The sequence below is a fragment of the Rhopalosiphum padi genome, chromosome 1 (assembly GCF_020882245.1).
Source record: "Rhopalosiphum padi isolate XX-2018 chromosome 1, ASM2088224v1, whole genome shotgun sequence".
In the NCBI taxonomy this organism is placed as follows: domain Eukaryota; kingdom Metazoa; phylum Arthropoda; class Insecta; order Hemiptera; family Aphididae; genus Rhopalosiphum; species Rhopalosiphum padi.
This window is the reverse complement of record NC_083597.1, coordinates 21,029,963-21,047,852: the sequence shown is the minus strand read 5'-3', so window position 1 is coordinate 21,047,852 and position 17,890 is coordinate 21,029,963. Positions and strand designations below refer to the sequence as shown.

The window sequence follows — 17,890 nt, the reverse complement described above, 5'->3', positions numbered from 1 at the left end:
TTTAATACAAATCTTTCAGAAAGTACTAACCTGCAATAGGTCATTTTTTTTAAATATGTACTGAATGCAGAATACTTGCAGGTGTATCAAATATAAAAATAATAAAAAAGAAAACAAAGAAATATATAAACAAAAAATTATCCTGAAAAAATTATGTATTTTATTTTTTATTTAAGTCATAAGATACTATAAAAATAAATCAGAATTTGGTAATGAATATTGATTTAAAGTGTTCATTAAAAAAAAAATATTAATAATTATTAATTATTATGAAAGAGTAGCTCTACGTTAAAATGCAAATCCTTTTTACCTTAAGTCTTAATTTGTACTTTAAACTGTTTTTTTTAATTAGAATTTTTAATAATTTTTATTGGCAGTAAAATACCAGCAATCAAAATTATTTATCATATTTTCAAAACAAATTAACTTTTCCAAAATCTTATTTTCAAAGTTTCTACAGTTAGTGCATTCTTTATTCTGTGAAACATTTTTTATTCTGCCACAGGTATCACACTCACTTTATTTATTAAATTAGGTAAGTATAATATATATTGTTAAATGGAAATTTAAGCTTAAAAATATATTCATGTATAACATATATTTTATCTAATTAGAGTAATTAGATAGTAATTGTAAAAAATACATTTGATTAACTTCTAATGGCTATATATTAATACTTTAGTTAATAACTACAAATTTATGTTTCATTGATTTACAAAACATTTTTAACAAAAATATAAGTATAGATTCACAGTAGATATTATAAATTAAAAACCCAATTTAATGATTTGCTATATAAACAAACAATAGTAAAAAAATATATAATCAGTTAATTTTTAAAATGTTCATTTGTTTTATTCTTTTGATTATTATTGGAACTAAGTATTGTTTATTGAATTACATGAGTTTTTTCCAAAATGCATATGCATCCATACACGGATTTTGAATAATATTAGGATAACTTGAATTCAATAGAATCATCGATTGGTTTGATTGAGTAAATTTAGGCCAAGATAATCCATTTTCTAATCCATCAATAGTAGGATTACTGCAAATTATAAAATATAGTAATAAGTAGTAAGTTCACTAAACCTATGCACAACATAAATCTTAGGTTAAACTAATTTATTTATTTTACTCGTTAGAAATTGAAAATACTATAAATAAGTACCAACAGTACTAACAAATAACAATTTAATAGTTGAATACAATAGTAACTCATAGATATGTTGTATATAATACAGTAAAAAACTTCCATTTAACAACATTTTCTGCTTAACAAATTATTTTTGAGAACCATGACCTTCACTGTTAATTATGTGTAAATTTATCTCTATATAAAGAATCTGATGTTTCTATATAATCTATATAATGAATAACAAACATTTGTTAATGTTAACAAAAAATGGTATATGTTAACAAACCCGTTTTTATAAATGAAATCAAAACATTTTACAAAAAAAGTACAATTTATAATAAAATTAATAAACTAACAAAACTATCTAATTATTTCTCAATAATAAATTAAATAGATAAATATTATAAATATTAAAATATGTAATAAGATAATACAATTTTTAATATGATATATATTTGATGTTTATTTTTTAATTAATTTTTAATTTTAATTTTTTAATAGAATATTATATAGAATATGAAATACCTAGGTAATTTTATTTAACGAATTCTTCTACATAATAATTTTTTTTTTGTTCCCCATGCAACTTCGTTATATGGAAGTTTCACTATATTAATATTTAATAATGATTCATTTTAGATTTAAAATAGCAATTTTTTATATGTTTAATCTATATTTAACTTTCGACATAAGCATACAAAAATAGCAAGTAAAAATAATAAAATAATTCAAAATTCAAATAAATATACTTACTCAGATGTAACAAATTTATAAAAAATATCAATAATTAATTTTGAAACTTTAAAATCTTTTTCGTTTAAATCATTTGGATTCAAGCTATTCATTTTGAAAATACTATTTAGTTCATCGCCATGAGTGACTCCTAAAGGTTTCTCACATGAGCCAAATAATGTATTAAAAGAAAATTCATTTTGATAGTTATAAAAATAACTATACACAGGAGATGACAATTTATATGCCATATCAATAATGCATTCTGCAAAAACTGAATCGGTAAACATCTGAAAGAGATTGATTTAGAATGATAATATAGTAATTTAAAATTATGAATATTATTGATTTAATTAAGTACCTACATTAACAGCACTAATATGCGTATGATCATCTATACCTCCTGATGGGAAGTACTTTTTAAACACTTTTTCTCCAATTTCATCAATATACTCAGGTTTTGTGTAATAATTATAATTTGCCATGATGGCCACCAAGCGATTAAAATCCATTTGAAATTCTGGATGTATTAATGATGTATTATTGTACAAAGCTGCAGAAACAAAATTATAATTAAATAGGTATTATCATTAGTTTTTACAAAAATTCATACTATAACATAAATTGATTCAATATTAATTTTAGTGTACCAATTTATTAAAAAAAATGTTTCTATAGATCAATACTCAATACAATACTGCACGGTGCATAGTCATGCACAAATAAATACACAAATGGATATTATTGGTAATAACTAGGGTTAGTATTTGAAGGCTATATTATCAATAAAAAAAGCATTTAAAATGTAAAAAAAGGCATTTAATTTATATAAAAAGGCAATTCATAAATATACTATAAAATAAAATAGTGAACATTTTTTAAACACTTTTAAATGCACACATTTTGAGAAAAATACAAATTACAAACAATTTTAAATATTAACTTACTTGAGTTATACCAGTTAATTTAATGCAAAATAAACTAGTTGTTATTAAAAAAAAATTGACTACCATGTATTTTGATAAGCTGTCTTCAGAAAAACGGTTAGGTTAGGGCTCAAAATATTTTTGTACATCGAAAAGGATCTTTCTACGTCCACCAAAATTATCGGGGCATATTTCATACTTAAATAATTATCTAAATTAAGATTGCTACTAAAATAGTCATTTACAAGTAAAAAGGCAAAAAAAGGCAAAAAAAAAAAGATTCATCGTCTAAGAAATTAAATGAAACACATTTTATATTAGTAATAATAAATACTAATTAAAATAATTATACATTTTTTGTATTTATTATATATTATATCATCTATAAATAAAACACAAAAAAAATGAAATATAAAATGCGAAAAAAAATGTAAAATATTAAACTCATAACTCATTAATATTTGTTTAATTCATTTAGCATAAAACAATTCTGTATATTATAAATACCTATAAAAGCTAGAAAGAATAAGACATTGATGATAATTTCATAATAATTATGTTTCTTAAATACCTTATATAACAATATTAAATGAGTAGTTAATAACAAAATTTACCTTTTTTTACTTTAGGTGCCTAAATCCAGGCTTAAGAATAAAGAAGCAATATGGATCAGCAAATATAAAAAAATATATTTAAATATTTTAAATACTTTTTAAATATTTTTGATGTTTTTATTTTTATTTAAATAATAAATTGGGAAAATATTCAAGTAATTAATTGAATAATTTGTCATTCAAGTGCCTATTTAATAAGTATGATACTTATTTATTGTTTAATTTGCCAGCAACATAGATACATTGTTTTAATATTTAATTAATACTTCAAATATTATAAAGTAACCTACATGCTACAAAAAGACCACCTTCTTCTGAGTTCAATCCAACAATAGCAGGCACGAATGATTCTTGATGAAAGTCAAATATCGGATGATGACACAGAAATGCTTCTTGGCCAGAATTACAGTTTTCAACTACAGGGCTGAATAAAACTGAAGGATGAGTAATCCAAGTCTAAATAGAATTTTTTTTATTAGATAAAACATTAAAAATATTTGAAACTTAGATTAATCTATAATAAGCATAAATATGTCTTCAATTATGTTTTAAGATTTGTATAAATATTAGGTACATCAGGGGCGTATTTATGGGGGACTTCAGCCGCCCCCACCCTCCCCTAAAATCCAGGAAATATTTATTAAGCCTGCTTATTATATCCTATCATGTGTAAATTGTAGAAATTTAATATATGTAATTAAAAATACCTCAGCCACTCCCAAAAAAAATTTCAAAATACACCCCTGAGATACATCAATTTTAGGAAGATTATCAACTGGTAGTATTTCTATTGTCTACCACTCTCAAATTGTTAAAGTGTATTGAGTAAATTTATACTCAAAATATTTAACCACATTTGACTTTTTTTCTATTATGTAAGATACATCATTAATCAGACACTTTGTTTAAAACTAATTATTGAAATAAATAACATACAAATAATTTGGTATGAAGATCTATCAAATATTGAGCTGGAACTTTTCTTAAACATTGCAGTATATCTTTAGAAGTATCAAATATACATCCTGAAATAGTTGCCACTGCATGGGCACGTTTACGGGGAATTCCAGGAGGTAAAATGGCCCACTTACAAACTGGTGCACCACTTTGAAGTATAACTTTATGAAAAAGACCTTTACTCATTGGCGATAACATATGAAACCCTGTGCTGGCGCCTCCAGCACTTCCACCAAAGATTGTCACTCGATTAGGATCACCGTTAAAATGTACTATGTTCTGTTGTACCCAACGTAATGCAGCAACTTGATCTTTTATTCCATAGTTGCCAGGTATCACATCATCTTCGGTGCTAAGAAATCCTATAAATTATAACGAGAATTTTAATTTATATTATTTTTATAATATAATAAAAGTCATGAGAAAACTATAGATTTTATAATAATTATTCGATATTGCATATGGCATAGAATACTAACCTAATATACCAAGTCTATAATGTATTGTTACCAATATCACGTCTTTGTCCATAAGATAATCTGGCCCGAACATACTAGACCTACTGTTGCCCCAAGTAAATCCTCCTCCGTGAATCCAAAACATGATTGGTAAAGATTTTTTATTAGTTTTTGGAGAATAAACATTTAAATATAAACAGTCTTCCTGACCGTCTGTGCTTCCCGATTGAATACATATATTTGATTCTTTTGTAGTATCCAATATACCGTCCCATGATTCAACTGGTACTGGTGCCTAAATTATAAAGTACATTATATTTTATAAATAATAATTAATAATAGTATTATGAAAAATGTTTATTTTAGTCAATTGATGACCGATGATCATAATTATATTATATTATAATAAATATTGTCTATATATACATAAATTAATTATATTGATACCTTAAACCTGAGTTCTCCAATTGGTGGTTTTGCATAAGGTATGCCCGTATAAGAATAATAAGATTGCCCATTTCGAGATTTCAAAATTTGTCCTTTTATTACACCTTTATTTATTTCCAACTTCTCTGATATACAGTACACTAAATCTAAAAACACCATGACAGCAATAAAAGTCCATTTTATAATCATCTAAAATAATATTAAATTATTAGGTGTATTCATATAACAACTAAAAAATATAATTTTAATGAAAAGACATGTAATTCTAAATATTCTATAATCTTAGAGTAGGTATAGATTGCATAAATGGTAACATTTATAAAGTAACACATTTCAATCTAAATTCCAAAAAGTTCAACAATACCATTTTATCTGTCCAACTATAAATTTAATTTTGTAACCATAATTGATTAAAAGTAAATATATAAATAATAAACTTAACCTGCCTCAGTTTATAAAACATTAATTAAGTACTTTTACATAAAATATAAATGTTGTATTACCTTAAATGAATATTTTATTTTCTATTTTGCTATTTTGCTGGATCAATATTATTGTATTTCTTTATTAATTATTCCCTAAAATTTAAAAATAATAAATATTCGATTAATTAATTAATTGAAAATTACTATAATTAATTATTATTATATCTATTAGGTATACATTTATAAATAATTGCTAAATAACTATTGTTTATTATTATAAGTATTATTTACAACTTCATAAACATATTTATTTCTCCCAAAACTTTTTTTTTTTTTTTAATTTTAAGTTATTAATTTGTATTCGACATTTGTAGGCATTGAGTCCATTTGTAGTCTATTTTGCTTCATAATTATTGTAAAAATAAAAAAAAACATAACATTATAATTTTTAGGGCTAAAAAATACAGTAGTAAAACTCTGAATTATAAGACATGTATCTTGTGATCTAATGCTATTAATTTAGTTTGTTATTAGTAAATACTTAAATCAAATAAAACGGAAACTGTTACCATAGTCAAAAAAGCATCAATAAATTTAAACATTCCAAGGTCACTATAATCAATTATCTACTAATATGTATACAGTATACACAGTTGACAGATCAATCAGTTCATATAAGTACTATAAATTAAGATATCTTATTAAATCATTACCTACTCAATAAGTTGGCACATATATCATACAAATAAAATTTCAAAATTATTAATACAAAATATTGTATAATAGTCATAATTCATGATGCATTTAATTAACACTAGCTCAACAGTATAGACACAATATTAAACAGTTAAATCAAAATATAATAAATACATGATGAATCAGTTAAACATAGTATTACATGTTACAATAGACAATTAATATATATTTATATACATCAGAATTAATCAAATTACCTACTCAATTTATTATTAATCATCAACAACCAACATCTTATATTAATACAAATTACAAGTTAGTTACAAGTTTAATTAATAATCCTAAAAATTAAAAATCTGTTTTTTAAACCATTATTTTATTATTTAATGTACAAAGTAATTAAAAATATAAATCATAGAAAATGTTAATAAAAACATATTTAAAAAAAATAAAGAAGTACCTATTAATATTATTTTATAAAAATTGTTCAGTAATTTTACAAAAATTGTCAAAATTAATCATTTAAACTATAAAACCATTATAGGTATTTAAAATGATTTATATTTATATATTAAAGTGTTCTTAATTCGTTTGTAGTTATGTTAGGGGTACCTAATAAAATAATAAAAGTTAATCTTATAATATTAAAAATATAAATTTGAAATTTGCATAGTATTATAGTAATATTTACTAAATTATTTAAATTAATAAAATATTACGTATAAACATTGGCTATAGAATAGACTATTCTATAACTATTAACTAATGCTATCTACCTATAAGTCTTACCTTTATTGAGTTTATCACAGGATACATTTATTCTGTGCCTTTATGTGTGTTCTAAAATTAGATGGAGATTTCAATGAACCAGATACCATTGATTTATTTCCTTTGCATATCTAATTAAAATAATATTGCTTACCTATATATTAATAATAATATTTTTTTTTTACTTAAAAATAAATTGGTATAAATTATAAAAATGTATAACTAATAGTGATTAAATATATAATAATACGACTATACTCACCGTGAAATAAGTGCGTGCCCGGGCGGCGGACCGCAATCCGGTTTCTGACGCGCCAGTTGGATTTGATTGGCTTACAATTCCTACTTTTGATAAGATTGTGATGGGAAATCAGTCAGCCCGCAGCCGTCTACGCGATGAGTGCACGAGGTATGTACTACGCACTCATTCGGCGGCGTGTACCTATAATAGTTTTACAAGTTTTTGCAAAAATGATAAACTATATACAGTGGCACAGTGCCGTATTACTAAAGACTGAAATAATGCCTCAAAAACCTAAAAATTATCATATAATGATGAATCTTGGACACCAGCGATATTTGAAGTATAGTCAGAATGCTAAATGAAGTATAAAAAAACTACCTACATATTGATATTTCAATCTTATTTTAATAGTGTAACTGTTCACCAGCCAAAGCCTATCTTCACTCTTCAATGTATTTTTTTAAGACAATGTCAACGCATTATTGTTTTTCACTCTTTAACATACGCGCTACCTATCAAATCGTGTTGTTACTTGTTAGCTTGCTCATAAGTCATAACCATAAGAGTGAATTAACTTTAAAACGTTAAACCTATTTAAAACTTTAAGTTAAGAATATTATCTATAGGTAGTCTATACAATTAACAATATTTAAGACATTCCAATTCTAAAGCAACTAGCAAGATATTGCCATTTTTAAATTGTAATATTTCACATAGGTACAAGTACGGAAGCGTTGAAGGGCCAATCTTATGTTTTTTTTTTTATCTCATTATTATAGATTATCACAACTCATTATTATCAATTATAACTCGTAATTATCACATAACGCAACTCTAAATTACACGTTGATACAAGTCGTTATTATGGATTTTCACAACTCATTATTATGAATTAGAAATTAGAATTCGTAAAATAGAAAAATTTTGGAAATGGGGTTTGTGGCCGGGTGCTTTTAAATTTTTGATTTTTTGTAATGGGACACATCTACTACCTGCTCTGATATTCTATAATAAAATATAAATACATGTAGGTACGATGTAAGCTTTACTGTTCAAATACTTAATTACAAGAGGATAGTAAATAAACCTGAGTCGAAAACCAGCTAGACCTAAAAATATAGTATAGAATAAATAATAATAATGAAGGAATTACACATCGTAAATTGGGGAATGACCCAGAACTGAGAACTATGAACTGAGTATTTAACACCCCCAGCTTATTTTGAATTAAAAATATTTTTTAAAGTGTAATTTCGCGTTTATAAGAACGAGTTTAATAAGTTTGTATTGGTAATGCACAAACGCCATAGACGTACATACTTACATGCTATTTCTTTATATATATTAGATATTTGGGTTTGTGATGTTAGTAAATATGTATATAATATATGTGTTATCTATAATCTATTTATAAAATTATAACGCATTTGGATTTTGTAAACGGGACCTAAACATCATAAGCTATAAGGCTTGTCAATATTTAATTTATAATTTTTTTTTACAATTTGGTTTTTACTAATTAAATGTTTAGTAAATTTATCCATGGGCATGCGCACGGGGTGAGCCGGTTGAGCTAGGGCTCGACGGCTCGACCGGAACTTTTTCAGCGGGCATAATACATTTTCAAATTTATGTAGGTATATATTTAATAATTAATTATAACAATATGTTCGAGATCATGAAAATATTATTTGTTGTAAATTGTAATAATGAAATAAGATTAAAAATATTTGTGTACCACTATAATAATTTTATTAATTTATTCATATAACATACATCATATAATCATATATCATTCTATTTTTTTTATACATAATTGTATTTATATCATTTTATGTTAAACTTCAAAAATATATGTCTAGAAATTAGCACATTAATATTGTGTGCGCACTCAACTTGATTCTATTTACACGGTTTGTAATTTACAATTAGAATGTGTCCTAATGTGTTTAAAAAAAAATTAGGGGCACTGTCCAAGTATTAGCTAGGGAATTAATTGTTCCAGGCTCGACCGGAAATTGAAGTCTGCGCACGCCTATGGATATATCCCACAACACAATTTGATCAACAAAAAAGCTCTTTTAGTAGTGATGTTTTACAATGTTTTAGAAACTTCATATAAAAGTTTAAAAACATAGATTATGATATTAAAATTTAAAAATATGACTGGGCCTTTACAAATTAATTCAAGATGCAATAACCATACCAACTTCATCAGCAACACGTGAAAGATCATTTTTGACAATGCGCCGCATTTGATTTGATTACGCACCATGTATGATGTATATGGTCACGATTTAAGATACTTATCTAAAATAACTATCTTAAATCGTGAGTATGATGCAGAGTAGATTTACTAATCTTTCGTTTTTATACATAGGAAGAACTAACAAATGGGTGAAAAAATGAATATGTAATTGATAAGTTTAAAAAAAAAATCAAGAAAATTAGATTTAAAATAATTTATTTTTTATTTGTAATCCTTTTTAGTTTTTCTATATCGGCTATACCTATAATAATATTAAACCATATTATTTTATACAGATTACCTATATACATATTTATAATTATATTTTATGTTTATAAATATAGGTACAATAGACCTATTATTAATAATTAAAATCGTTGTTCGTTGATTTCATATTTTAAAGGAAAGTATATCGGTTATATTGAACAAAAAAAGATTGTTCATTGAAAATTAGATTCACTGCAGGGTAATTTGATTTTTTTTTTAATGTAGTAATTTATTACTAGGTACATTACACTTTACACTTTATAACATTTTAGCACATTTTTGGCGAGCAAGAGATAAACTTTTTAATTTTCTCTTAATTGAGTCCCATATTAAAATAGTTTTGTTTAAATCCATGGTAAAGTAGTAAGTAAGTAATATGATTGGTGAAAATTTGAATCGATTATAAAAATTTAAAAGCACCCACAAACCCCATATCCAAAATTTTTCTATTTTACGAATTCTAATTTATAATAATGAGTTGCGATAATCCATAATAATGACTTGTGTCAAAGAGTAATTTTGAGTTGCGTTATGTGATAATTACGAGTTTTAATTGATAATAATGAGTTGTGATAATCTATAATAATGAGATAAAAAAAAAACATAAGGTTGGCCCTTCAACGCTTCCGTATACAAGTAACTTCCATAAAAATTTAAATATTGAAAAAAAAATACAAAAATACATAGAAAATATATATATAAGTATCTTATTGAACCAATAGTTAAAAGTAACAGCTTACACTACCCTTATAAGTTTCCGTCAGAATATTTTTTATGGGTTAAAGATCTCGAACTACCTATAAATTAAAAAAGTATATAATAAATGCAATGTTTTCGGAAAAAAATGTAGCATGCTACTATTGATATTTTTATTCTGCAATGAAAATTGAGGAATTATCGATTCGTTTTTTATGTTTATAGACTAGTTAAATAAAAGTTCTAATGCTAAACTATCAGGATAATATTAGAAACAATGTCCAATGATTACTATAACTTATAAGTAGAGTTAGGATGTTGATGAGTGATGACCTAAAAAACACACAAAAATGACCTAAAAAAAATGCAAAATGCCTTAAAAAAGTGCAAAAATGCCCTAAAAGCTTCAAAAAATTACCTTGAAAATGGTCTAAAAAACTAATTAAGTAAGTAAAAAATATGTATTTATAAATAATAATTTTTATTAGAGTTATGGGTATGATAATGGGTGTAATAGTAATTTAAAATATGAATTATAGATAATAATATTAATAAAATAATAAACAATAGTACACATTTACATTTTAAGCATTATATAAAATTATTAAAAATAAAATAAAAAGTAAAATATAAATAAAATTAGATTTTAAATAAATTAAATTTGTTTCCAAACTTGAGTTTAACACTTGCTCTAAAATCTAAAACTGTCCCACATTGTACAAAAACTACAAAAAATGACCTAAGAGATGAAAAAATGTTAAAAAACAAAAAAATGCATTTATAGATAAATTACCGAAAAATTCAAAAAAATTCAAAATAAAATTAGAATATTCTGCATCAAGTGAGCATGAATCAAATTTTTAGCTAGAATAGCATTGTATACAATTAAAGGAAAAAAACTGCAAAAGTCATCAACATACTAACTCTAGTACTCTGCTTATTATAAGCAATGAAAATAAATGAGCAAAATTGGTAAAAAAAAAAAGGTTAATTAATTTAAAAAACATATCTGTATGTTAAAAAGTGCCTACCTTAAATATATATTTTACACAACTAGGTTGTTGTTTATATAACACGTAATGTATCAAATATATTATTTAAAATTGTATTTACCTATTACAATAACACTTAAATTAATTACCTACATATCCAATAGGTCGTATGACTTAGACACTATACAATTAAGACATACTATATTAGTAAGACCATATTATTACTTAATCGGCATTTATTAATTAAAAAAAAAAAATGTTTTTACTATGAAGGGATTAAAATATGATTATAACATAAAAAAGATTTACGAACATTAAATATATAAATTTTACGTTCAATCTATGAAATGTAGAGTCGACAAGCGTTAACTCAGATCACGTCATTACATTAGGTACTTCAAAGTTCTAGCTTTCTTATACGTAGATGTAGACCGTAGATGTAGAAAAAAATATGAGGAAGCCTACTATAAATATGTACCAAAACTTAAAATAAATATAAACACTTATGTGTTACCTATAAAATATAATAACAATAAAATATGATTAAATTATTATTTATTATAATTGAAATGTCTAATACTTATTGAATTTTTTAATATAATAATTTATACCTCATATTTATTGTCCTGGTTATATATAGATTATGAATGTTTTGAATGTTCTATATTTTAAATTTAATAGATACGTAATCAATTTTTTGTCAATTTCCAATATTTAACATGGTAAAACTATAGTTCAGTTTTTATGTTTGATAATTCTTGTGTTATAGTTTGATTTAAATTGAAACTGTAAGGTAATTGGTTCCAAAATTTATATTTCTCGTAGAATGGATTTTGTATGATTTTTGGTTGCGCTGAATCAATATGTAAAATTTTAAATTGTTCACTGAAAGTAAATTTTGGCCAAGCAGGCCCAGTATCTGTTCCATCAATGGTAGAAGTCCTGAAAAAAATTGTATTCTACTTATAGTAAGAGTTAACTTATATCTTTAAAAAATATAAAAGAGCTGGTTGCACAAAACTATATTGGTTCAATAAATAGGTATTTGTCCAATAAATTGAGTTATTGAATCGGTAAAAAATTAAAATACGTTGCACAAAGCCATAATACCTTATTGAATCAATAATAGTAATCGACCGTTAGTCACTATTGACTTATTATCAACATAATAATGATATATTTGTTTTTTTATTATTTTTGAATAAAATGTAAATTTGCATATAATTTTATATTCACAAATATAATAAATATAATTTAATATGATAATATAATAATGATTTATGCAACGATTTTTAATATTTATCCATTGATAAAATATGTTATCAAACTGATAAAACTTATGGAGCCAATAAATTATCGGATCAATAAAATAAATATTGGATTTTTTTTTTTTGTGCAACCGGCCAAAAGTATGTTATTTATTTTTACAGTGATTAATCTAGTAAAATACTATAAAAAATATAAAATAAAATAAAATATAAAAATAAAATATATCGAAAGGAGGAAACATTATTATTCAATCAACATTTTTTTGAACATACTCTAATAATGTGATGTAACCCAAAAAACTATATATCTATATTGATAATTCAAACATTTTTGTTCAATATTTAAAATTAATTCCATATCTACGTATCTAATAATAATAATAATAATATAGAATTCAACGAGTACACATTTACTTACTCAAAAGTTGCAAATCTATACCAAATATTAACTAATAATCTAGAAACGTTAAGATCGTCTTCATTTAAATCATTTGAATTTAAACTACTTTTTTTAAACAGACTATTTAGTTCATCGCCGTGAGTGACTCCTAAATTTTTTTGCCATGAGTCAAATAGTTTGTTTTTTGAAAACTCATTTTGATAATCGTAATAATAAATGTAGACTGGTGATGACAATTTTTTTGCCATATCTATTACGCAATGAGTAAAACATCCATCACTTATCATCTGAAATCATAAATTATATAATATTATAAATAAGAATGAAAGTAATTATACAAGCATTATAATATAGCAATATTATTGAGTCTATTACTTTAACCGCATTCAAATGGGTATTGTCATCCAATCTTCCGGATGGAAAATACTCTTTTAACACTATATCTCCAATTTCATCTAAATCTTCATGTCTTGTATACTGGTTATAAAAAAGCATAATAGATAGTAAACGATTAAAATACGTCTGGAACTCGGTGTTTATCATAGAAGTGCTGTTGTACAAAGCTACGTCAATAGAAAATAAAACCACGTCATTGAGGTATGCGTCTACCAAAAGTGTATTTCAATATTACCTATCAATAACTAGGGTGCAAATTTGCGTGCCCTAAAAATAATTGTTAAAAACCTATAACTTTAAATATAGGATGAGTCTATTTAAAATGGATGATTTCAAGTAATAATTAAAAATATAAAAATGTTTTAAAAATATATAATAAATGAATAAATTGCAAGAATAAACTCAATAACAGCTAGGTACATAATAAAATAGAAATAAAATGGAAAATGACTAATACTAATGTTTAACAAACAGAATCATTTTGCAACTTATATAGTAATTTACAATAAATCTGCAATAATACGAATATTACTACTTATGTTGTAATGATTTTTTAGTTTTAATAGTATATTTTTTTTCACAGAAGCATTTATTTTTAGACATTTAGTATACAAGTTATTTTATTTCTACGATAATACGATTGTTTTAATTTGGGTACAAAAGCAAATTCATAATATTATCTCATACACTAATAATAGTTTATCACCTTAAATTTATTACAAAATGTCAAAATAATATGTATTGTAAAAAAAATTACCAAGAATGAATCAAATACTGAAATACGGATTAAAATGTTACACTTTCCTGGAATAAATTTTTGGTAAACAAAACAATACACAAGCATAGAAGGGAAAAATAATTTTCCATTCAAATTCGCACCCTAATAATAACGCTGGACCGTCTGGACCGTTTTCATAAATATGTGAAGTTTTAAATAATATAATGTAACTTACATGCTAAAAACATACGACCTTCACCTGAATTCAGACCAATAATAGCAGGTACAAATGACTCTTGTTTAAAATTGTATATAGGATGATGACAAAGAAATGCTTCTTGACCAGAATTACAATTTTCGACAACAGGATTAAAGTGTATACACGGATGTGAAAGCCATACCTATATATCATATTATGTGAAAAATAATAATTTATCGTGTAATTTAATTTTAAACTTACATATAATCTGTTTTGAAGATCAATAATATTGTCGGATGAAAGTTTTCTAAAACATTTCAATATGTCTTCGGAAGTATCGAAATTACATCCGGCAATAGTAGCTACCGCGTGGGCGCGTTTACGAGGTAGTCCAACAGGTGAAATAGCCCATTTACAAACTGGAGTTCCACTTTGAAGTATAACTTTATGAAAAAGACCTTTACTCATTGGTGATAACATATGAAATCCTGTACTAGCGCCTCCTGAACTTTCGCCAAATATTGTCACCTGATTAGGATCGCCGTTGAAATGAACGATGTTTTTTTGTACCCAACGTAAAGCCATTACTTGGTCTTTCATTCCATAGTTGCCAGGTATCACATCATCCTCAGTACTAAGAAAGCCTTTAAAAGCTCACAATTAATTTAATAATAAATAAAATACATATATAATTGATATAAATTATTTTTTATTTTTTATTTTTTATTATTCAAATAAAATGTGTGATTAAAATATTTTAATAAACATATACGTTTTATGTACATAAAAATAAAGCCAGTTATGAGAATTTTAATGTAAATTTCTATAATTTCTAAAATAATATTATTTAATAATATATACGTTATACGTAATATAATATGATTTCTTTTATAATATAAAAACAAGAAAACAATTTTTTTTGTGTTAAAAATCTCTTAAGATAGACGTTCAAAAACAAATAAATATCTCGTTGGATATTAACTTAACTTACCTAAAATACCGAGCCTATAATTTATAGAAACTAATAAAACGTCTTTGTCCATAAAATATTCAGGCCCATGTTTACCGGGTCCACCATGACCATGAGAAAACATACCACCGTGAATCCAAAACATTACTGGTAAAAACTTTTTATCAACTTTTGGAGTGAAGACATTTAAGTACAAACAATCTTCGTGACAATCCGTGACATTTTTTTGTATGCATATTTTGTTCGATTCAGATGATGCATCTAATATTCCGTTCCAAGGTTCGACTGGTTCTGGTGCCTTTAATACATTTAAAATATAATGCAAGAAAATACATGCAATAATTTCTTCGGAGTAATATGATCACTAATCAGACATCACCATTTTGGAGAGAGGTTTTTGATTTTCCAACAATACTTTATAGCCGAAGCTAATATATGTAATATAGGTATATAATAAACAAAATTAGAAAATTTTATAAATGCGTTTTTATTGAAACAAATTCTGACAATAATTGTTTTTATTTTCCATTACAAATAATTTAAAATATATTTAGAAAAAAATTATTTAAAATGTATTGAAATACCTATATTATTTTGTATTAAATTTAAAAAATACTTGATCTTAAAAAGTCGAACAAGTGGGTAGCGCTCTGCTTTGCTTTATAAATTTATAATAGGTATCAAATGGGACACTGATGAATGACTTATGTTAAATTTCAAATTTCAATTCATATTATTGTACACAAAAACGATTCTAAGCGACGACGTTATACATCACCAAGTATCTTTCATGTAATGTTTTTTTTAATATTGCTATTATAATAGTGGTTATTCTATTCCAAAACGTGATGACAGACACAAAAAAAAAAATTAAAAAACACATATCATTGTAAAATCAATATACATTCATCACTCCATTCAGAATCTAAAATATTTATGAAATATTTACAACAACAAAAAATTATGTATTTTAGATTTTAATTTACCGTTTCATGTGAGCAATTAAAAATTTAAAATAGTAATTTTACGTTTTGGGCTTATATACTTATAATGAATATTAAATATTATATTCGATGTTAATACCTTAAACCTTAATTCTGCAATTGGTGGTTTTGCATATGGTATACCGGTAAAAGAGTAATAAGTCCGTCCATCCCTTGACTGTAAAACTTGCCCTCTAAGTATTCCATCCGCAATTCTGACCTCTAACTCACAGCACACCAATTTTAAAAAAATTATCCATGAAATATAAATATATCTCATGTTGATCTAAAAAAATTACAGTGGTTTATATTGTATAACCGCAAATGTATTAAATTTATAAAGAAAACATATATTTATAAATACTTTATATAGCTCATATTAATTATAATAGCTTGGACTAAGATTTGAATTTCCTGAAAAATCTCAAAAATTCCCCTTAAAAAATGAATTTACATTTATTTGTAATAGGTATAGCTTAAAAAAATAAAAATAATATTAAAATTACACAAAAACACAATGTAGAATGATACGAATGACGATGAACGTCAATCGTTATCAATCATCCGTTTATTGAGTAGAAAAACAAATATATATTTACAAGCTCGTAGGTATATTTTAACAACGGCGATAAGTAGGCCATTGCAATTGGTGCTCGTCGTCCAAACTACTAGGTACGCGTTGTGTGGTTTTTCATGGTGTCGACACGTGACCATGCTGCCCAAACACGTGGTCACAACATTGTTCTTCGGCGTCGACCGGCAGAATCGTTTGCCGAGTTCTAACCCCCCTCGGCCCCCTCGGCAAATGCCATCAATCGGTAATTTCGCTGATATAGTGTGCGCGGATTGCGGTCAACGTGTTTGATTTGTGCCATTCGACCATCGATTATTTTTGTGTTGTGTCCAATAAATCAATATTGTCGATTGGGTCAATTAATGGCGGACCATTACTCCAATAGCAATTAGCAGTTTGTAATACAGTTGGGCAACACCGGTGATACAAACTACAGGTTATCAGTTTTTTTTTTTTTTTATTATCATTTGTATTTTGTTATCATAATACATATATATGTATTATTATTATTATACTTGTATACATATTTGTATACAACGCGCGCTAACGCGACGTTTACCTATACATTGCAATGGTCATTTTTTTTTTTATTTGTTTATATTTTAAGCTTGTTTTTTAATATCATATTGGTGAAATTGAATCATTTGTATTATTATTGTTATAAATGTTATTGTAATAGAGAAAAAATGTAACCTGTAAAGCAACGTAAAACCTCGTGCGTAAGATCTTCGATCAAATGCACACTGGCTGCTAGTAATATTATATTATTGAACA

The 17,890-nt window shown here is 25.0% G+C and overlaps 1 protein-coding gene across 1 annotated transcript; it reads right to left on the bottom strand.

Moving 5' to 3' along the window:
- Window positions 1-758: 758 nt before the first annotated feature.
- On the bottom strand, window positions 759-17,535 carry LOC132925058 (uncharacterized). Its single transcript, XM_060989485.1, has 16 exons — window positions 16,907-17,535; window positions 16,643-16,828; window positions 15,581-15,857; window positions 14,851-15,233; window positions 14,626-14,791; window positions 13,652-13,839; window positions 13,295-13,563; window positions 12,338-12,550; window positions 5,637-5,652; window positions 5,273-5,461; window positions 4,847-5,120; window positions 4,347-4,729; window positions 3,701-3,866; window positions 2,236-2,423; window positions 1,892-2,160; window positions 759-1,048 (listed from the first exon to the last, which is right to left on the bottom strand). The coding sequence occupies exons 2-16, from the start codon at window positions 16,820-16,822 to the stop codon at window positions 898-900; spliced, it is 3,312 nt and encodes a 1,103-aa protein (XP_060845468.1). The 5' UTR covers window positions 16,823-16,828; window positions 16,907-17,535; the 3' UTR covers window positions 759-897.
- Window positions 17,536-17,890: the final 355 nt, after the last annotated feature.